This window comes from Plecotus auritus, assembly GCF_963455305.1.
Source record: "Plecotus auritus genome assembly, chromosome: 5".
NCBI classification, from domain to species: domain Eukaryota; kingdom Metazoa; phylum Chordata; class Mammalia; order Chiroptera; family Vespertilionidae; genus Plecotus; species Plecotus auritus.
Window position 1 is genome coordinate 60,014,748 of NC_137776.1, and position 23,330 is coordinate 60,038,077.

The 23,330-nt window shown below is 41.0% G+C and overlaps 1 protein-coding gene across 9 annotated transcripts in view; it reads right to left on the reverse strand.

Moving 5' to 3' along the window:
* Positions 1–23,330, reverse strand: part of PKP4 (plakophilin 4) — a 255,987-nt gene that overhangs the window by 104,141 nt on the left and 128,516 nt on the right. For 7 of the 9 annotated variants that reach the window (XM_080670980.1, XM_080670979.1, XM_080670981.1 and 4 more), the window contains exon 3: positions 8,285–8,397. The exons of the other annotated variants lie outside the window; for them this stretch is intronic. In XM_080670980.1, coding sequence (XP_080527106.1) covers positions 8,285–8,397 — 113 coding nt within the window. The remainder of the gene's footprint in view (positions 1–8,284; positions 8,398–23,330) is intronic. 9 annotated transcript variants of the gene reach the window in all.

Here is a 23,330-nt window from a genome sequence, read left to right on the forward strand (position 1 = left end):
AGTAATGGACTAGGCAAATCCACAGACACTGAAAGTAGAACCAGGTTCCCAGGGGCAGTGGGAAGGGAGAATGGGGAAGGCGTGCTAATGGATAGTTTCTTTTTACGGTGATAAAAACATTTTCAAATTAAACAGTGGTGATGGATTCATAACTCTGTGAATACACTAAAAAAATACTGCACTGTATACTTTAAAAGTATGGTGAAATATATATCAATAAAACTATTACTTAAATCAGGTTTTGGCTGGTGAGAGCACTGAAGGTCAAAGGGTCAGAATCTTCCTGAAGAGATACAAATAATAAGTAATAAACTGTCACGGCACAAACATTCAATCTTTCCCAAGACTATTCATTTTTAAAGAATGTATCATTGAGGAGGTTTATTTCATAATGACTTAAAAATAATTGCCTAAGAAAAGACCTGAACCATGAAAAAGACTTTTCTGCTATTGTCAGAGTTTAAACATTTTTAGAATTTTTATTAGTATCAATGGAAGCCGGATGGGCACCAGGAGATGACTGTTTAACATGTAAAAAATATCTGAATGGCAGTGGGGAATCAAATTTTTTTAGTAAAAAATAACACAGTTCTTAAGTGGCAATAAGAAGACTATTTGTCAAAATTGTATGACTTTCTGGAAACCATAAAGAATTCTATTTTAGTAGGGCTTTAATTAAGCTAACTGAAAAGGGAGAGATAACCTTAGGAAGAATGTTAAGTTAATCAACTTCAGTATTGCCAACCATTTCCCCCTCACTCAGATGATGTAAACAGCATTTTTCTCAGGGTCCAGGGTAACTTTCTAACATCAGTAGAAGCCAGTTAATGGATGGACATTGTGAAGGGACCAACTGCTTCCAAAATGGGGTAATCCAATTCTAACTAATGCACAAAAATCAATTCTAACAGTGTCCATTAACATTTAATAATTTCTACAGTTAATAAGTGGTCTTCTTTCTAAGTATCTCTTTTTGGCTTCAATATAAATGGAAAGTTAGTGCTCCATCTTAATGAGAAGACAGGCTATGATTTACAAGATAAAATACATGGAACCAATTTAGACACACCAAAGAAATAAACTTCCTCTTTTACCATCTTCAACTTATCCAGAAGCAACTGAGAGTGTAGTTTCTCAGTTTCTGGGTAAGAGTCCAAGTCTACAATAATGAATAGTTTTGAAATTCTGTACAATAAAATCTCGGAGACAGTTTCTTAAATTCGAAGATGACATTTTTATTTACTAGCTCTAAAATTCAAACTGTATTTTCTTCTCTTTCTACAATTTTGGTATCCAGAAAGCTGATCCATGAATGCAATTTCTCTGCTTGCATGAAGCATACAGCATAGGCCATACCTTGTATACTGGAGGCTACATTCACCTTCAGCATTTCCCTGGCCAACTGTTCCACCCGCAGTGTGCAGCTTGCCACCAGAAGGCTGTGTGATCTCTAACCACTGCTAAATTAGTATCCTTAGGCTGCTGGTCCGGCCCCAAAGTAATTGTCCTCTTGGGAATTTCTCAGGCAGAGGGGAGCCATTAAAAGTTAGGCCTGGTTTCAAAGTGGAATTTCAGAAACAAGATAAAATGTTAACCACAGTATATACCTCAAACCCATGTTTTTAAAAAATTGAAGAAAATGATGTGTAGCAAAATTTTAAAAGTGGCTGCTTCTCTTTGGAGGTTAATGCAAATATTCTGTATGCTGATTGTGGTGATGGTTATATAACTACATACCAAAATCATGACACTGTATGCCACAAAGAGTGATTTTTGCTCTAAGTTACACTGCAATAAACCTGACTTAAAAATAAAGCGATTATCTCTGAATGATAGCATTATGGATTTTCCTCTCTATACTTTCTTGAATTTAACTAATAGTCTAAAATCATCATTATTTAACTCCAGTCAGTAAAAACACACCCCCTTGTGCCCCCCCACACAAAGAAACAGAATAAGACTCCTGCTTTGGCCACCCTTACCCTCTCTTCCATGCCCTTGGAGTGTGGATGGGCAGAGGAAGGCCCAGGGTAAGATGGTGGGCTCCTCACTGTGGGCTATTAAGTCCACTTACTGTCAACTCATCCAGTGAAATCTAAACTAGACTAATGTGAAAACAATATCACATTGATGATATTGCAAGAGGAAAAAGAATAAATCTTATGTTCATCAAAATTTAGATATGAAGATTGTTGCTTAGCCCATGGGAGGCAAGAGGTTTAAAGGATTTATTTCCTTCCAAGGCAATTGTGCTGAGATTCTCCTGAGGTTAGCTTTTATATACCCTAGTGCTATGTAAAGCATGCACACCTTGCTAAAGCATGCAACACAGGACATCTCACATCTCAGCATCCATTGCCACCCATGACTCTAAAAGGCTTGGAGGACCTGAAATTAATCCATCCATCTATATATGCTAAATGCCATTCTTGAGCCAAAACTAAAGTGTCAGAATTGGTCTCCTGGAGAATTACTTTCAGCTAAGGGGCCATTCCAGCCATTTATATTCTATTCAGCAATGGAAGAAGACACCCAATAAGTGTGAGTTTGTAATTAAGAGAGGTAAACTTCTATGTGTGCTGTTGACCTCACCACATAGTGGCCTCTCAAAGGTGATTCACAAGAGAAAACACTCAAGTCTAAGACCCAGGAACAGTAGATCCAGCTGAGCAACCTGGTTTTTTACCTTCTTGATACTTTGAATCATGTAATTCATTAGTGTTTCTCTCTTTACCATGGCTACCAGTACACTTAGACCCAAAGTGGTTCCCTTTGTATATACTTTTAGCAAATGCATGGAATGTTAACAACATACATTTTGTATACAATTTTAACCTTGGCTTCAACTTATTTTTCTAATCTGTATCTTCCCTTTGCTCTAAATTTCCTCACTCCAGTTTTGGTTTTCATATTTTTTTAAAAGATGTTTCAAATACTTTTGGAATGAGGTGAAATATTAAATATATAAATAACTATGGTACAAATACAGAAAGGTTGTAACTTCTCAATGAACTGATTCTATAGCCTACCTTCAATAAGGTGAAATACCAAGTACAATAAATAACTATAGCATACTCAAAACAAATGCAGAATACTATCTTCTCTATTAACTGATCCCATAGCCAACTTTAAATGAGGTGAAATATTAAATATATAAATAACTATATGGTACTCAGTGTAAGTGCAGAAAAGCTATACCTTCTCTATTAACTATTTTTATAGCCTACCTTCAATACATTTAATCTATTAAATACATACATAACTACCGTGTTTCCCCGAAAATAAAACATCCTACGAAAATAAGACCTACTTACAGGTTTCCTTCTGAGTGAAATATAAGGCATCCCCCGAAAATAAGGACAAATGCTCTGTCTCAGAATGAAAATTAATTTACCGTAAAGTGGTTGCTAGGGCCGCCCCGACTGGCGTCTAGCAACCAGTGACATTACGCGGAGTCCTGACATCACTGCTGTGTGGAGGCGGAGCAGAGGTCGGAGTGAGCGGTGAGCTTGGGACGGGAGAGAGGAGGAGACTTTCGCAGATGCGTGTAGAAGAACAGGAGGATTAGGCGGACGAGACGTGGCGAAGGTGGTGAGTGCTGGTCTGTCTCTGGTGACACTACCTGATGCTCGCGGCCGCCTTCATGATGACTGAAGGTTCTCAGTCAGTGGCAGACCCTGCTCCAGCCCAGATCCAGGCCCCAGCAAGCCCAGTGACAGTCCCCAGGCGGTAAATGTCTGATAAAGGGGTAGGGGGGATGTCTGGTGAAGGTGTTCAGTGGCACAGGGGTGGGGGGAGGGGGATCACTTAAAATGACATAGGAGGATCAGAGGGGGCAATCAAAATGACACAGGAGGATCAAAAGGGGTTACTAAAATGGTAATCCCCCCTCTGATTCTCCTGTGCCATTTTGATTCCCCCCTCTGGACCCCCCTGTGTCATTTTGAGTGATCCCCCTCCCCCCGCCTTGATACCCGAACTCCTTTTTTTTTACCCCTACGGTAGAAATGAGCGCAAAAAGAAAAAGCTACTCCGTAGAGTACAAGAAAGGAATCGTGGAAGACTCTTGGGGCCAAAATCTTACTGCTTTCTGCAAAGAGAAGATGTTGAGTATCCGATTGGTCCGAAAATGGCGAGCAGAGTATGGTAACCTCATTGAACAAGTGGACAAGGGAAATGCTAAAAAGTGTAAGTGTGGATCAGGTCGGCAACCATCATTTTCCGAGCTGGAAGACCTGATCTGTGAATGGGTTGTTGACAGGAGAGCAAAGGCTTTGGTTGTGAATAGGGCTCAGATTCAAGAATTTGCCCTTGCAAATGGCACCACAGTTTGACATAGCCCCCGAAGACTTCAAAGCATCACAACACTGGCTGGATAATTTCCTTCAGCAAAGTGAACTGTCTTTAAGAAGATCTACAACATTGTTTAGGTTGGAAGATACTCAAGTTATTAAGCGAGCACTTGCATTGAAGTCCTTTATTGATGATGCTGACTTCTCTAAATACAATCTTTCCAACATGATTGCTATGGATGAAACTGCAGTGTTTATGGGCCAATCATCTCAAACAACAATTGAACAGCGGGGTGCCTCCTTAGCGTACATTCCCTCCACTGCTTATGAAAGTGCATGTGTTTCCTGTATTTTGGCAATTCGTCTGGATGGCACTAAAATCCCACCTTTAATCATTTCTAAGGGCAAGAAGGAAAAGATTGAACGTGTTTTGGGCGTTTTTATTCTTGAAACTGAAAAAGCCTGGGCCACACAAGCAGTTATAAGGAAGTGGGTCGATTTAATGCTGCCGCTTGTTATGCGAGGGAGCCAAAGAGGTCTGCTAGTCTGGGATGCAGCCAGCACTCACTGTGCTAAAGACATGAAGACATTTCTTCACGAAAGAATAATAGATCAGATAATGATTCCCGCAGGAATGACGGCCTATCTCCAGACTCTTGATATTGCAATAAACAAGCCATTCAAAGACAATTTGCGCATGGAAATTTATGACTACATTGAAAATAGAATGGAGAGAAATCAGCGTGGAAACTTTGTGAAACCTAAACTGCAAGAACTTGTGACTTGGGTGAAGAATTCATGGGAGAAAATCACTGACAGTTGCATTGCAAATGCACTGCGAGCAGGCTACCTTGACAAGAAGTACTCATTTAAAGACAGTGCTATTGCTAAACATGAGAGATTTGGTCCACTGATTCTGAAAGAAATGGAATCACAAGAAATTCACCAGGAAATTCAGGAATTGGATTGTTATGATGATGTTCCAGAAGATGATGACATGATTGTCATTGAATAAATGAGTAAATTCTTGATACTGTAGGATTCACAGTTTGTCTGGTTTGTGTTGACAACTACCGTACTACCGTACTGTATGCAGGTAATAAATTTCCTTTATTTTCATTAAACAATAAATGTGTACCGTATTCTTCTTCATGGAAAAATAAGACATCCCCTGAAAATAAGACCTAGTGTGTCTTTGGGGGCAAAAATTAATATAAGACACTGTCTTATTTTCGGGGAAATATTAAATGCACAGGTAACTATAGTATACTTGGTATAACAGCAAAAAGTCTGTAACTTCTCTATTAACTAATCCCATAGCTCACCTTCAGGGTTTTCAGAGTTAGCATGATAATTTTGGGTCTAATATATCATCTTTGGATATAGGCTCCATCTATTCCAGATTAAGGATCATTACATATTGATATTGCTTATAGTGTTAATGTTTTGCAGTAAATAAAACAAATGCAAAAATCATATCAGAAATGGGGTTTTTATTACCTTATTTAGAAATTACTACTCCCAAAGAGTCATTAATAGGAAACCAAGCTATCACTTTATAATCATTAAGATTATTTTAAGTTCTCATCAAAGCACATTTGCAAGTGGTAATTGTGGAGTTCATTTTTTAGGACACTTCCTAAATAATCACATGCAGAGGCCCAGTTTCTCTATCTAGAAAATGGGAACGTCTCATGGCATTGGGTTAAAAATTCATCTTTGGTACCACAAATGTGAAGAAACACAATTGCTCATTTAGGAGCCACCGTTATGCAGAGGGCTCCACAGTACGTTCTTTAGCACAATCACAGGGTCATTTGTCATGTAGCATCTCATGCCACTGCTCCTTCTTATTCTCTGGGTGAGCCCAATAATGGCAAGCTTTGGACAACTCTGGATAATTGCAAAAGTAAGTGAAAATATAATTTTATTTCTCTTTGAGTTATTAATGTCATCTTTGGACTAGAAAAAGTAAGGAAGTCTTACAGACCACCTTACCAACTCTGACACAGGATCTAAATCAACACGAAAGATCAAATGCCTCATTTGGCTGACTAAACTCACTTCATTCAAGAAGAACTAGGAAGCTTCATGACTATAAGCACCAACCCCACTTTTAATTTCCTTTGAGTAAATCAGAAATGGCTAACAGGAAAGGGGGCTTTGGTCTGAGAGCTAACTTATGTATCTTTAGATTCTGGTTCCCAGATAGATAATTGGTGAGGCCTGGAAAACTGACAATTAGCGAGGACTGGAGTACGCAGGGAGATCTCTCAAGTGACAACATAAATCTATGCTCCCTTCACTAACATTGCTTTCGAGGAGTTCCTTGACAGTGCGTAAACCTGGTGGTCACAGAGCAGAGTAACTGTGCCAGTAGTCTTCTGAAGGTCCACTGAAAAGCACATGGAAAGGTGTGAAGAGGGCAGATAAGAAACCAGGCAGATAAATGAGCTCAAAACACACTGGACTTCATTAAGGCTGACTGTTCATTCTATGAACATTTGGCTGGGTGCCTGCCTGCTGAGCACCAGGCACTGTGCTGTAGGGGTGGCCTTGCCCTCATAGGAGAGTTAATACAGGCACAAAGGAATAGTTAGAAGAGTTCAGATGAAGAGAGATGATTTTCCTGAAGAAACCTGGGAAAGGCTATAAGGAAGCTTTAGCATTTAATTGGGAGCATTGAGAATACATGAAAATCCAACCTGAGATGGGATAAGGGTAATCAAAGTAGACCAATTATCATTCCAACCAGAGCTCACTAAAAGAAGAAACCCACCTTACTCACAAACTTTAAAATTCCACAACAGGCTCCTCTCTTGCTGCCTGGCCTCTCTTCATTCGGACCTACATACTAGGATAATTCTGACCTACACATTAGGATAATTGCCGCCAACAACAAACATAACTGCAACCACAACCACAACCACAGCAACAGCAACTTCCAATAGGACTCCTCTACAAACCTAAGCGAGGTGAAGCTTAGCACCCCGGTTCCCAGTTCCCCACAATCAAATGCCAGCTTTACCTTTCCAACTTTGCAAGTCACAGGGTTCTTTTAGGACACACCCTAGACACTACTAAGCAACTGGATGCTTCAATACAACAGTGGGAGAGCGTATATATCTTTGTGCATGCATTCCGCCTCTCTCTGGTCAGCCCAACTCCTGTTTCTGTCGGACCCATTCATTCAGCCACCATTCATTGACAGCCCCAGCAACATGCCAGGCAGCACCCAGACACACACATCACCGACAATTTTATTAACAAACCTATGGATTTAGTTAATTCAACTATGTAACCTTAAAGTTATTTAATATTTTAAAACTTAAAGTGCAGAAAACAATTCAATAGCCATGCACATATCAATTTAACATATGTTAATATTTTGTCATGTTTGCTCCAAATGGTAATTTTAATAAAGCCTAATTCCTGATAGCTTCCTCCTCCCTTACTCCCTAGAGGTACCACTATCTTAAACTGGTGTCATTCCAAAATATTTTTACTTTTACTAGTCATGCATACATTCATAAATAATAGCAAACATTGTTTAAATATTATACAATATTGTAATATATTAAAGACATTTTCGAAAGCTAACTAAATGTCATCATTTAAAAATATTTCCTAATTAAAAAAAAAATCAATACCAGGCTTCGAGAGCTAGTTAGCTTTACCAATAATTAGCAATTAATTGTGAAAAGCATCCATTAACTGTATCTACACATGAGAAATCAAATTTCTAAATGTAGCATCATAGCTTTTGCTACTAAAGCTTCCCAATGTCGTATAAAACATATCAAGCACAGGACTGAAGAATAATCAATACTGCAGAGGCTCCTCAAAATTAGAATAAATTGACATTCTTGGTGTCAAATTCAGGAAGGAATTCATAGTGACAACACTAACAGAATCATTTGCTGCACCCAGGACAACTTAATAAGACATGTGACTTGAAGGTGTGTAGAACACTTGAGCCTTCGGCCCTGTACCTGGTGCTGGCGATGCTTGGTGACTCTGCTCCAAGCCTACATCTTTCTAGCTGACTGGCAACAATCTGCCTTTCCACCTCCAGTTCTCGGGTGAGTCGCTGAAACTGAAGCTCCTGTGATTCAAGAAAATAAAAGGCACATAAGGGATTGAGGTTTGCTGCTCAGGCAGATATATGCATTAAAGTATGTCACAGGAAACAAAGGAACATCCATTATGTAACACTATACTATGGCTTTGTGAAATTAGCATTTTTGATGGAATTGTGAGCCTAATAAGCTACTGATCTGTAGCTTTTTCAAACTTAAAGGCACTAGAATATTAGCCTTTGTTTGGGATCAAAAACACGTAGATATTTTTCTTTTTTTCTTTTTTGGGTGCTCACAGAGATCTCAAGCAGCACTTCTACTCCTGTGCTGGATTAAACATCACGGTTGCAGGGTCCTTACTTGATGTGTCTACAACCGAGGCTCAGCAACCAGTACAAGCTCTTCATCCTCAATTGCTCATTTTTATATTCCTCATGCTATATGTTAGCACAGCATTAAAAAACGTAAATTCCCATTATAAGAATCACTTTAGCATGTTTGAGAAAAGCCTTTAATTATTAAGGGGGAAAAAAACAACACAAAACAGTTCCAGTCCCAGAGAAAAATGTCGTGCTATATTTCTCTACAATATAAGCAACAAACTTTTTCTATTGCCTACAAATGTATTCATGAGTCAATGCATGCAGGGGATGGAAAAAGTCTGAGCAATACTATAGAATTTAAAACTATATTAAAAAGCTGGAAACATTGTCTGAAGAAATCAGGTTCTTCTTTCTATGCTGCATCATGAGGGCAAAGAAGTTCTATTATAGGAGAAAACATTTTAACTTTTTGGGTGTACTTATCTCATGGTTACCTTGACAGAATTTTAATAAATAGAAAGTATGCCATGCTATACAACATAATACACATCAAATCAAGTATGCTGCGAAGGCTTCAAAGCCACAAATAACATCGCGGGTAACACCTCAAGCTCCCCTGTGATGCATTATCTCCTTATAAGTCAATCCAAAGTAAATGCTGCACGTGTATGTTGTTTAATTGGACAGTGACTGCTAGTTCAAAATACCAGGCACATAAAGCCTATACCTAGAAACTAATCAGAAAGAAAACTACCTGAAATATTATTTATGACAACATGTCAAGTATTTGTTAGCCATGCAAAAATAAAAATTAATTGAAAAGTATATTATTAAGTCCCTCTGGAATCAGGCAAATGTACAATTACTTGACAGTGCTGGTTTTGCAAATTCTACAGACTCTTCTAGAATCATTTTTAGGAAACAGTTCCGGAACTCCTCATTGCTTTTTAATCATGAGCCAATTGGTGTGGGTGTATAGAGTGGGGCCTGAATAACTAATAGTTGGCTCCATAATACTGTACAATATGAACATAGTGGGTAGGTGAGATATTGCCTACCTCTGCCTAACTATTCATAGTTCTTAATAAATGTCCAGCCACAAAAGACCAGACAGATAATCTTGTATAACATTCAATATCAGGCTAAAATAATTGATTTTGAGGACAAATTGTATTGTTTACTTCACATTTAGTCTTTCTTTGTCCTTAAACAGTATATTTTTGTGTGACATGCTGCTATACTTTCAATTATTTGACTTTAATTGTTTATTATGCACCTCTTTTCCCAGAAGACTAGCTACCTATATCAAGCTAGTTCAGGCAAGGACTGTCGGTGAATCACAAAACAGTCCTTAAGACATCACATTACTCTGTGTTCTCAGTTCAGTGGCTACTAGAGCACCATCACCAACCTTTCAGACCTCACGGACTACCAGTGGTCCAAGGACCACCGGTTGGCTACTGCTGTACTAGAGAAAGAAGGTTAGAGTGTTTTCTACATTTTGGAATGGATATAAGTTGCCAGGGTTAAGATTACGGTATGTTTTGTCAAATTAGGACACAAAAAATCCATTTTAATAGATTTTTATCATGTTTGTGGCTGCCTAAGAGCTTTTGAGCATCCTTTCCAGAAAACAGTTGGGGAGTTTCCTGCTTGAAGGAACAAGCTGAAACCACTGTCCACATACTTTTTTCCTTCAGAAGCAAAGACAGGTGAGTTTGGCTTTGCCAAGATGCTAGACTGTGACTCAGGTGATCAACACAAGACTTTGATATCGGAAAACACAAAAAGCTCACTTTCTCTTTCACTTCCTTACTACACTCCCTGCAATAGGTCCCAAGGTCACACTCCTAAAAAGGAAATGGCCTGCACTCAAACTACTTCTATGCATGGTGGCGATGTTAGTGGCTTCCTTGTCTGACTGATTTGGACACTGTTCCTGGAAGCGGAGTCTCAAGACTGTATTCCAGGCTTTGCAACAAATCTGGGAATTCACTAATACCCACTTCATAAATGCCCCTTTCTGCACAATTAGCCATGTCAGTCTCTTGTTTCTTGCAACTAGAGACCTTGACAGACACCATTTACAGTCGTTGAGCAATGTACCTATGGCATAGCTACATTTTTAAATTTAAAAGATGGGTAATTCCTTTAACATTCATATGGAATGAGTAACATATATTCCTACTATTCAATATTAGGGAGCCCATAATATTGAATACCACTGGCTACAATGATCAGAACTATTCTACTCATTATTTCCTCAGACATCTCACAAGGAGGAAGTCATTAAGGCCCCAAAAGCAGAACATCAAGAAGGTATGAAGCATGGCATTTGTTAAGATTACATAATACCTGTGAATATTTATGTACAGCTAAAATATGTAAATGTTTTGTTGCACAATTATTAATATTACAACTGCAGAATATAAACTGAACGCTCAGGAGAAACCAAGATGGCGGCACAGGTAAACATCTAAACTGCTGCCTCGCACAACAATTTCAAAACTACAACTAAAAGACAAAACGGACATCATCCAGAACCACAGGAAGGCTGGCTGAGTGGAAATTCTACAACTAGAAGGAAAGAGAAAAGCACACTGAGACTCAGGAACTGCAGAAGGCAGAGGTACACAGGCGTGCGCACGGAGAGGGCTAGCAACTGAGTGCGCGGCTGGCTTTCTCAATCAGGAGGGAGACAAAAGCTCCCGACTGCTCTGAACTCCAGTTCTGGGTGACACTTTGGGGACCCAGACTCATTTGGGGAGAAACTGGACTGTCTGGCAGCAGGCGGAACTCGAGGACGGCTTTCTCTCAGAGGTACTTGCCGCCATTACCATGGGACACTGAGACACAGGGGCCTATTAGGGCAGGGCTGATGGGAAACCAATGCTGTCTGCTCTGCCCTGAGACTCCGCCCCACCCAAGCTGAGCACAGAGGCTTTCGCAAGTCCTGTCTCATAAGGGTGTCTCCAGCACATAAGTTCGCCCAGCATAAACACAGCTGATCCTCACAGCCAGTTGGCCTGGAGGTCAATTCCTCCCAGTGATACCAACAACAATCAAGGATTAACTACAACAAGACTGTGCACACAGCCCACAAAGGGGTGCACCAAGAGTGTCCACCTCAGGTAATTGGGGAGGCTGAGCCACTGGACCCTATACGACACCTAGCACACAAAGCCACTCTATCAACTTAGGGAAGCAGCCAAAATGCGGAGACAAAGAGACAGGTCACAAATGAAAAAAATGGAGGAAAGCAAACGATTGGATATAGAGTTCAAAACCACTGTTATAAGGTTTTTCAATAATTTTCTAGAAAAGGCTGATAAATTTAGCTAGATCCTTGAGGACATAAAAAAGGACCAACTAGAAATTAAGCATACATTGACTGAAATAAAAAATAATATACAGAGATCCAACAGCAGACTAGAGGACCCCAAGAATCAAGTCAAAGATTTGAAATACAATGAAGCAAAAAACACCCAACCAGAAAAGAAAAAAGAAAAAAGAATCCAAAAATATGAAGATTGTGTAAGGAACCTCTGGGACAACTTCAAGCGTACCAACATCTGAATTATGGGGGTGCCAGAAGAAGAGAGAGAGCAAGATACTGAAAACCTATTTGAAGAAATAATGACCAAAAACTTCCCCCACCTGGTGAAAGAAATAGACTTACAAGTCCAGGAAGTAAACAGAACCCCAAACAAAAGGAACCCAAAAAGGACCACATCAAGACACATCATAGTTAAAATGTCAAGAGCAAAAGACAAAGAGAGATATTAAAAGCAGAAAGAGAAAAATTTAGTTACGTATAAGGGAGCACCCATATGATTGTCAGCTGATTTCTAAACAGAAACTATGTAGGCCAGATGGGAGTGGCAAGAAATATTCAAAGTGATGAATAGTAAGAACCTACAACCAAGATTACTCTACCCAGCAAAGCTATCATTCAGAATTGAAGGGCAGATAAAGAGCTTCACAGATAAGAAAAAGCTAAAGGAGCTCATCACCGCCAAACCAGTATTATATGAAATGCTGAAAGGTATTCTTTAAGAAGAGGAAGAAGAAGAAAAAGGTAAAGATAAAAATTAAGACCAACAAATACATATCTATCAACAAGTGAGTCTAAAAAGCAAGTGAATAAAAAAATCTCATGACCAGAATAAACTGGTGAATATAATAGAATCAGGGGCATAGAAAGCGAGTGGACTGACAATTCTCGGGGGGAAAGGGGTGCGGGGGGTGTGGGAAGAGACTGGACAAAAATCGTATACCTATGGATGAGGACAGTTGGGGGGGGGGTAAGGGCAGAGGGTGGGGTGGGAACTGGGTGGAGGGGAGCTATGGGGGGAAAAAAGAGGAACAATTGTAATAATCTGTACAATAAAGATTTATTAAAAAATAAAAATAAATAAACTGAATGCTCATGTGTGACTGGGAACAAGATGGATAATTAGGATTTATATAACTATTTGACAAGGATCCTAAGATTGACTGATAAGACAGTACAACAGTCATATAAAAACACATATAACGATTTCCAAGGCTGATCCCAAAACTGGGCATCTGAATTAGAAGGGGACCAGAGATTTGCTCTCCTTTGAGAATAGCAGATTAAATAATATTAAAAGCATGGATCAACAATTTAGAATATGATAATTTCCTCTTAAAATCTGGCAAACAAGACCATCAACAAGCTTTGATGGAAACTTAAGGCTACTAATATACAATAATAATAAAAGCATAATATGCTAATTAGACCGGACATCCTTCTCGACAAAGCCGATGGTGCGAGGGAAGCTGGGGTCTGGGAGCCTGGCAGAGGCTGGAGGGAAACCTGGGTCCTGGAGGCCAGAGGGAAGCCAGTGACAGCAGGCAGGGGAAGAAAGGCCTACTCTTATATGAATTTCATGCATTGGGCCTCTACTGTGCTATAAAAATAGGGTCAGTTCAAATTTGAAAGCTTTTCTTTATTTGTACCTCATGACTTATGTAAATATACTGTTAAATATTGTCTGAGGGTCACGAAAATAGAAGAAAAAGCTTCACTTTAGTGACACTGAATGGCCTTGTATGGTGGACAGGGCAGCGAAGATGTGCTGTCCCAGCTGTGAGCTACTCCAGGGGTGCCTCAGCTGCAGGAAACAGCCTTGGGTAGGTTGCATCCAGCCCCTGACTGAGGTGGGAACATAAAGGCTGGGCAAAGATTTACTGGAGAGCTTGTACATGGCTGGCCTGTGTTGTCCCTAGACTTCTTCCCTGCCCAATCCTGCTTTTTGTTCCCCTCTCCATCTCAACAAGAACCCAACCTGACATAGTGCTAGTTTTTGGCTTCCTTTTATATAATGCTAGACATGTTCTCTCACTCAAATTTTTTTTTATATTGTGAGATATTTCAAATATACAAAAAAGTATAGTCAATAACACAATGAGCTTTGGAGAACTTGATGCAGCCATAGAATATCTTAATATTTTGCTACATTTGCTTCAGATTTTGAGAAATAAAATATTACAGATGCAGTGAAATCCCTTGGTTCCTCTCTCCTCCAATCCTGCTTTTTTCTCCCTTCCTTCACAGAAGAAACCATACTACAGAGCCATAAAAGATATACAGGACTGCTTTGCATGTTCATACACTTTATATAAGTGGTATACTGTACATAGTCTTCTGTAGGTTGCTTTCTTTATAATACTAGAGGCCAGGTGCACAAAATTCACACGGGGGGGGGGGGGGAGGGGGCGGGGGTGTACTTCAGCCCAGCCTGCACCCTCTCCAATCTGGGACCCCTTGAGGGATGTCCGACTGCCCATTTAGCCCAGATCCTGGTAGGATTGGGCCTAAACGGGCAGTTGGACATCTCCCTCACAAATGAGGACTGCTGGCTCCCAACTGCTCGCCTGCCTGCCTTCCTGATTGCCTCCAACCGCTTCTGCCTGCCAGCCTGATCACCCCCTAACCCAGTGGTCGGCAAACTGCGGCTCGCAAGTCACATGCGGCTCGTGAGCCTGTTTGCCAACCACTACCCTAACCACTTCCCTGCCAGCCTGACTGATGCCTAACTGCTCCCCTGCCAGCCTGATTGCCCCTATCTGCCCTCCTCTGCAGGCCTGGTCACCCCTAACTGCCCTCCCCTGCAGGCCTGGTCACCCCTAACTGTCCTCCCCTGCAGGCCTGGTCCCTCCCAACTGCCTTCCTCTGCTGGCCTGATTGCCCACAACCGCCCTCCCCTGCTGGCCATCTTGTGTCGGCCATCTTGTGTCCACATGGGGGCAGCCATCTTGTGTGTTGGAGTGACGGTCATTTTACATATTACTCTTTTATTAGATAGGATAGAGGCCTGGTGCATGGGTGGGGGCCGGCTGGTTTGCCCTGAAGGGTGTCCTAGATCAGGGTGGGGGTTCCCTTGGGGCGTGGGGTGGCCTGGGCAAGGGGCCTGTGGTGGTTTGCAGGCCGGCCATGCCCCCCAGCAACCCAAGCAGAGGCCCTAGTATCTGAGATTTATTTATCTTCTATAATTGAAACTTTGTAGCCTTGAGCGGAGACCAGGCCGGCCAGGGTGTGCAGAAAGATTGGCTTCCTCCATAGCTGGGGAAACACAAGCCTCCTGTTTGCTCCGTGGCCACAGCCATCTTGGTTGGGTTAATTTGCATACTTGCTCCTGATTGGCTGATGGGCGTGGCTTGTGGGTGTAGCGGAGGTACTGCCAATTTGCATATTGCTCTTTTATTAGATAGTATAGTTTTGACATTTAACAATATCAGGACACATAGATCTAATTCATTTCTTTTCATTACTCAAAAGTATTCTATTATATGACTATAATACAATGTAGTCATATGTTCTCATCATGATGAATATTTTGGCTGCTTCCAATTTTGTACAATAATAAGTATGTTGCAAAATAAATCTCCTTGTATCAACCATCTTGTGCATGTGCCACACTTCTTCCAAGTGGAGATTCAGAAGTGGAACTGCTGGGTTCAAGGCTACACATATCTTTTACTCAGCTTGATAATAACCATCAAATTACTTTCTAAAGTAGTTGTACCAATTAATATTCCAGTCAGCAGTGTATGAGAGTTCTAGTTTCTCCACATTCTCAATGACATTGGTTTGTATTTGGGGGCTAAAATTCTTCTATTTCTTTTTTTTTTGGTAATCTGATTGATACATAATGCTATCTTGTATTTGTTTTATTTTGTATTTCCCTGACAACCAACATCTTCCACCTTTTCATCTTTTCAATATGTTTATTGACTATCATAGGTGTGAACTCTCAGAAAGAGACTTTTCCCTAGGGCTAGCTCTTGGGATTGCCCTCAAACCTTTTGTGGGAAAGGTTTCTCATCACTCTTGTGTTACCATTGTAGCTCTGTAAAGTTTTAGCTTTCGGTAGGGGATCTTCCACAAGACTCCCCACCTGGGACAGCCCTCCTGTATCTGGCAAATGGCATCCTCAAGATCACCCCGGTTTGGCAGACACCTTCAAGGGGAAAGCCAGGCTTACTGATTATTTAGTTTAGGATTCTAACTTAAAAAAAAAAAAAAGTTTTTATTGATTTTAGTGATAGGGAAAGGGAGAAGGAGAGAGAGACAGACACATCAATGAGAAACATCAACATTGATTGCCTGCCTTCTGCAGACCCTCCACAGGGGATCCAGCCAGGGCATGTGCCTGACCTAGAATCGAACTGGTGACCTCTTGGTGCATGGGCCGATGCTCAACCACTGAGACACACCGGCCAGGCTCTTACTTTCATTTCAGTGTTGTTTTCTGTAAATTCCTTACTTTATTTCCAGCTTAGCCTTGCTTTTAAAAATACAATTTAAACTTTTTTTTTTTCAGGGGGAAATACTGGTTAAGATAATGTGTAGACTCCCATTTCTGGCAAATGCCATCCAACTACCTACTTGCATCACTCCCATCTAATTACTTCAAATTATTCTGATTCCCTAATATGGAGTAGCTACAATAGTTATTACCTCTATGATGACAACAATTTAAAAACTGCAGAAGATGATTTAACTTTGGGTGGTGGGCACACAGATCTTGTATCATAGAAATGTGCACTTGAAACCTAGATGATCCTATTTACCAATGTTACCCCAATAAATTTAATTTAAAAAAAAAAGAAAAAAGAAGAAGCAATAGGTAGTCATATCAGGCCATTCCTGATAACACCTCAACTTCCTATCTCCAAGTTCATACTAATCCTCAATTCTCTTCCAGACTTAGATGAGGGAGTGCCCTCTTGTGTATGGCTAGCCTCTCCAAGTCCCAGGGTGTAGCTTCTCTCTTTAACATTTCCTCTCGATTTAATGAGTCACAAATTTTTCTCATAAAACATTTTTTTTTTATCTCAGGACTTCTTAATCTCTGTTTCCTTCCCCTTTGACCTATACTACCTTTTCCTAAATATTTTTCTTTTTAAACTGACTCCTTTTTAAGATATAGTATCATTCCAGGTATGAAAGTCATTAAAATCATGGTTTTGAATGCGTTATATAATCTTACTAATATAAATTAAAATACATAGTATGTTAAAATGTTCATCTGTGCACCAAAAGTCATTTCGTATCAACATGCCTTTCCAGCAGGAAAGCACTGCACTGAGTACTGGCTATGCTGAAAGAAGGAAACCGACACGGTTATTATGTGGAGAATTCCCATTAGTAGTTATGTAAGAAAATATTTGTATTTCAGCCATTGTTGCTTAAGTCCCCTTCCCCTGCAATTTCATTTTTCCGCCTTAGTTCCCTGAAAGTTTCATATCACTAAAAGATCCCATATAATAAAAGCCTAATATGCAAATTGAACAGCATAACGACCGGTGGGGGGGGGCGGGGCCGGCGAGTAGGCAGTGACAGGCCAGCCAAAGCGGGTGCCAGCAGGCAGAGGGAAGGGATGACAATTGGGGGGGAGAGGGAGGGTGCAGCGGCGACTGGCGGCGGCGGAGGGGTGATGGGGGGGTGGGACCAGCACTAGCCGGTTGGCGCCATCCCCCGATTGGCCCGCTGGTCGCCTCCCGTAGAGGGAGGCCAGACTGTGGCTTAGGCCCGCTCCCCCTAGGTAGTGGGCTTAAGTGTCAGTTGGACATCCCCAGAGGGCTCCCGGACTGCGAGAGGGCGCAGGCCGGGCTGAGGGACGCCCCCAAGTGCACCGGGGCTCTAGTCAATTATAATGTTAGATTTTTTAAGGTACACAGCATTGTGCAGGGCATGTCCTCATCTAAGGACAAATACACTATAGCATTTCCCCCTTCTTTCCCACATTCAAAAGATGAGTAAATTATGGTCATGATCATATCTTTAAGACTCTTGAACCAGGGATAGGAAACAATTTTAAAAATGAATATTTAAGAGCAATAAAAAATTTTCAAGAACATCCAAAATACCATTCTCTGAACTAGTCTGTTACTAAAATCAAAGCAGCCATTCCAAAGCGTCCTTGAACTTCTCAGCCTTAGGATAACCAGCCAGTGTAAAGGTAGGTGGCCAAATGTCCTGACTTTCTATCACAGTGTACTTAGTAACTGACAAATCTTCACTAGGTCTACTTGGCAGTCTCTAAATCATTCACAATTAATTTAAAAATGCCAGGCATATGATGTATATCCTTTGTACTGACTAGTTCCCTTTGTTAAAAGGAAATTTACAATAAAAAAGACTGGAACAACTAATATTACCTTCCTCGATCAAGGTGTTTTCTGAAAACACCAGTCTGTCCCACAGGAAGAGGTTCCGGGTCATGTAGGTTTGGGAAATGCTGCCTAGAAGATTCCAAATCTTGAACTCTTACGAGGACATTAAAAATTCTGATAAATCTACCAATAGGAAATTAGCTTAAAATTATTTAACCTAGCAATTCTTTTACTTACTTAAACTAAGCACAATTTTCTTTTTCAAGGAACAACTATAAACATATTAAGAAACAATATTGCCTTGCAGAACACAACTTAGGCAATACTGGAAAATCAAGCTCACTTAATGTACTTACAGATGGCTAAACTAAGGGGTACTACAATGCATTCTACATTTAAAATATTTTTAATGCTATGAAAAACAAAATTTTAAACACTTTTGTCCAAACACTTTCTGAATAGGGCAGAGCACCACAAAGGGTTAACTTTCAAATGGAAGTTTAACTGCTGACCTCACACCACTCCCAGGACATCAGTGCATGTTACTAGGACACCTCTGCAGGATTCATGGCTTTTCACTGTGCCCACTGCTTCTTATAGTACATTTAGATTTTGCCTGAGATAAAAGAAAAATACAAGGTCCAACTACCAAATTGTTTGCTAGTTAAAATTCTAATAGGAAATGAACAATTTTAAGGTCATTACTGTTTTATCCTACTTCCAAACCACACAGGATTGCATCAGGTTCTAGCTTTATCTTCATTCAGTTTTAATGACGCAGAGAAATAAAGAGCAACGCCTGACAGATGCTCCAAATTTGTATTCTAAAGCTCAGGCTCTTATCTGTAACTTTATCACGAAAGCTCCTTTATTAGGAAATCAAAATAAAGAGAAGTTCACATTAAAACACACAAGGAAAGCTTTTTTATTACAGCCACATGCGGAATGTCCAGGTAAACAATAAATAAATAAATGGCTGAGCATTTCCTACAGCACTATGAATGGCTTTTTAAAATATTGTCTACTCAATAGTAACTCAATGCTTTTAGTTCTTCAGTGTCTCAAGAGTTCTCTGACCATTACCTAGGTTCATGTACACTAGTGACATTCCACTAGTCTAAATTCACTCTATCTAATCAGAATCAAACCCCGTGTTATCAATGGTTATCTGCTAAGTAACGACTGAGCATACACTACTATGTTTTATATTTTCTCACTGCAGTGGTTCTCAAAGTGTGGGCCCCAAGTCACAGCATTACCATCAGCTTGGAACTTCCTTCAATCCAAAGGGCTGGGGTCCAGCCACCTGTACTTGCACCCGTCCTCCAGGGGTTCACACCACAGTTCCAGAATCACTGTCTTAATGGAACCATCATTCCTTTGACTCAGGATCAAACTGCGTTTCCATCCTTCCATCATTTCCTCCCTTTTCTTATTCTCCATTCCTCACACACTAAATGGTTTCCCAAATTCTGTTACTTTACCTCGCTAACATTGGTTGAATCAATCCATTCACTTCCTCACCAGTCTTTGCCATTGTTACCCTAATTCAGATTCACGTTAACTTCAGATTACTGCAATAACCCCTAACTAAGGTTATTTATCTTTCAGATAAATCTGTTGAAAGCACCATACTGCCCACCAATAATATCTATCCTTTATTGAGGTTTACTGGGCTCCAGGATCTCTGTTAAGTTCTTTTTATGGATTACTTCATTAACTCTTCAATCAGCTTGCGAGGTGGTAAGGGTTATAACCTTCCAGAGGTCTGACTTTCCGAAAGTCATTCAAAACTGAGATTTGAAATCACATTGCTGGGCGCTAATTCCAGCAGGTCATAAATGCAAGAAGTTCATCAAAAGGTTGGTGGAGAAAAGAAGATGGCTGCCGAGTGGAAGGCAGGCTGCAAGATAGTGTGTGAGTGAGAGAACAAAAGGAGAGTGTGTGGACGTGTGGGAAGTGTCTATTTGTGAGGGACAGCTATATTCCGAGGGACAGCTATATTCCAAGGGACTGTTGGGGACTGCCAGACCAGAATCCCCTGATTGGGAAGCCTCTACTGCTGCTGAAATCTCTCCCGGAGCGACCAGCTATGCTGCAGGGACCGCGCCATCTTGAAGGGGACAGTGACTGTGATCGGAAGCCTCGCCTTACCTTCAATCGGGAAGAATTGGATACCTCCCAGGACCCTACAACCACTACACCCAGGGACCATCAGCGAACACACAAACACCAGATCTCAAGCAGCGCAAACACACAGACTCAGACGAACTCTGCACCTTCTCATGGAAAGGACAGATTTTGCCCAGAGAAAGTATCGTGAATACATTTGTGCTCAGTGCCTTGTGTGTTGTGCCATGTTGTGTTGTATTTTGTACCTTTCAGTCAACACAGGAGAGAGAGAGCTACATAACCAGACACCTGGAGAGGAGAGATCATGGGGAGACAAAGAAACAGCCCGCATATGAAAGAAAAGGAGGCATCACCAGAAAAGGAAGTAAACAATTTTCTCTGCCATATTGCAAAATGGAGGCAAGCAATATGTCAGAGAAAGAATTCAGAGAAATGGTCATAAGGTAGCTGAAAAGGTTGGAAGACAAATTCAACAATATGTGTAAGAACCAAGAGGAAATGAAGAACCAAGAATTAAAAAATGACATCACTGCAATAAAGAATTCAATAGAAAGCATCAACAGTAGACTAGGAGAAGCGGAGGACCGCATCAGTGAGCTACAAGACAAGGTAGGAAAAAATACCCAAACAGAGCAGAATGTAAAAAAAAAAAAAAAAAAAAACAACTTAAAAAACAGGAGAACTTTGGGACAATACGAAATGAAACAACATCCGCATAATAGCAGTGCTAGAAGGAGAGGAAACTAAGCAAGGAATAGAAAACCTGTTTGAAGAAATAATGACAGAAAACTTCCCTGATATAGGGAAGAAAAAACTCACACAAGTCCCAAGAAGCTCTGATTCCCAAACAAAGTGAACCCCAAAAGACCGATGCCAAGGCACATTATAATTAAATTGGCAAACACCAACAACAAAGTAAGAATCTTAAAAGCGGCTAGAGAGAGACAGAAAGTTACCTACAAAGGATCCCCCATCAGACTAGCGACTGATTTCTCAACAGAAACACGACTGATTTCTCAACAGAAACACATCAGGCCAGAAAGGAATGGAATGAAATATACAAAGTCATGCAAAGGAAGGGTCTAAATCCAGGAATACTGTACCCAGCAAGGCTATCAATCAAAATTGAGGGTGAAATCAGGAGCTTCACAGACAAAAAAGGACTAAGGGAGTATATTACCACCAAACCAGCAATGCAAGGAATGCTAAAGGGTTTGCTAATAAAAGGGTAATATGCTAATTAGACCAGGAGACCTTCCAGAAGTCCTTCTGGACAAAGCCATGGTGGTGGGGTTGAGGCAGAGGTGGTTAGGGGCGATCAGGCCAGCAGGGGAGGGCAGTTGGGGGCAAGCAGGCTGGCAGGGGGGAGGGGGCAGTTGGGGATGAGCAGGCCGGTGGGGGGGGGGAGCAGTTGGGGGCAAGCAGGCTGGCAGGCAGAGTGGTTAGGGGTGATCAGGCAGGCAGGCAGGTGAGTGGTTAGGAGCCAGCGGTCCCGAATTGCAAGAGGGATGTCTGACTGCCAGTTTAGGCCCGATCCCTATGCGACATCTCCTAAGGGGTCCCAGATTGGAGAGAGTGCAGGCTGGACTGAGGGACATCCCGCCCCCATGCACGAATTTTGTGCACCGGGCCACTAATAATAATAATGATAATAATAATGATAATAATAATAATAATAATAATATCCTTACCATGTAGGTAAGGAAAACTAGAAAATCAATGGTACAAAAAAAGGAAGTTCAACTTTTATTTAAAGTCAGAGAGAGATGCAGAGGCAGAGCTAGTACTAGACCCTGAGTTTCCCAAAATTTTGCTGACTGCTCTTTAAACAAATTAGCTTTCTAAGGATTTCATATTATTTACAATGCTACAGAAAAATAAGGTTTTTAAAAAATAATAAGGTGTGAATAATTTCAGTGGTATGTGGCTTATTGCTGTTAATAGATTTATCCTATGACACTGCTCCACACCCCCAACTGCTTATACCTGTTCCCACTTGCCAAATTCCCTGATCTCTCGGGTCTACCAGTCCAAATGTGGTAGGAGCAGAGCAAGAACAATAAGCCAGGTACAGCAACGGGCAAAACTGGGAAAACAAGGACCTTGCCCGCAGGGTGACCTTTCCTCTCCTTGCATGCAGTTTAGGCCTGATCCTTCACATAGCTAGTCATGTGGCTCAGAACCTCCCTTGACCTTTCCTTCCCTGGCAGGTTGCTAGTCATGTGGATTAGACCCCTTAGAGGGGGAACAAACAAGGTGCCTGAGAATAGCCCCTTAGCATTAAGCTACAGGACAATGAGGTTCTGACCCACATCAAATGCATCAGGGCCTCAGCTGTGCTAAAGCTCCAGGCCCAAAAAAGCATCAAAACCAGACAAGCAACACCAGGACTGACCTCAAGACCAGCTGCATTGAGTAATGACCCCCTGACCTGGTGTCTAACAGTGAGACCACAATACTGAAAGGACACACCTCAGAAGCTGATGAATATTCTATTGAGATCCTTCCCCTGAGACCTTCCTTAAAATCTCCACCATTAAAAGCCTTTAAGACAGAGGACGCATCCAGCTCTCCCTTCTTGGAACAGGTCTGTGCTTTTCCCTCCCCTCCCAAGGGACATTACCACTAGAGCCCATTTCTTGTACTGCTCAATTCTTCTACCTCTGTGACAAGTGCTTTATTCAAAGTAATGTCCATCGCTAGCTACACATTTCCACCATCTTTCAGGTAATTTGTGGATACTGTCCCAATAGAACTTTTCTTGTTTTGAGGCAAACCATTCAGAGACCCAATTTTCCACTTCTTCGCACGTTTTGAAGTGCTGCTCAGAAAGTGCATGTGCCATCGATTAGAACAAG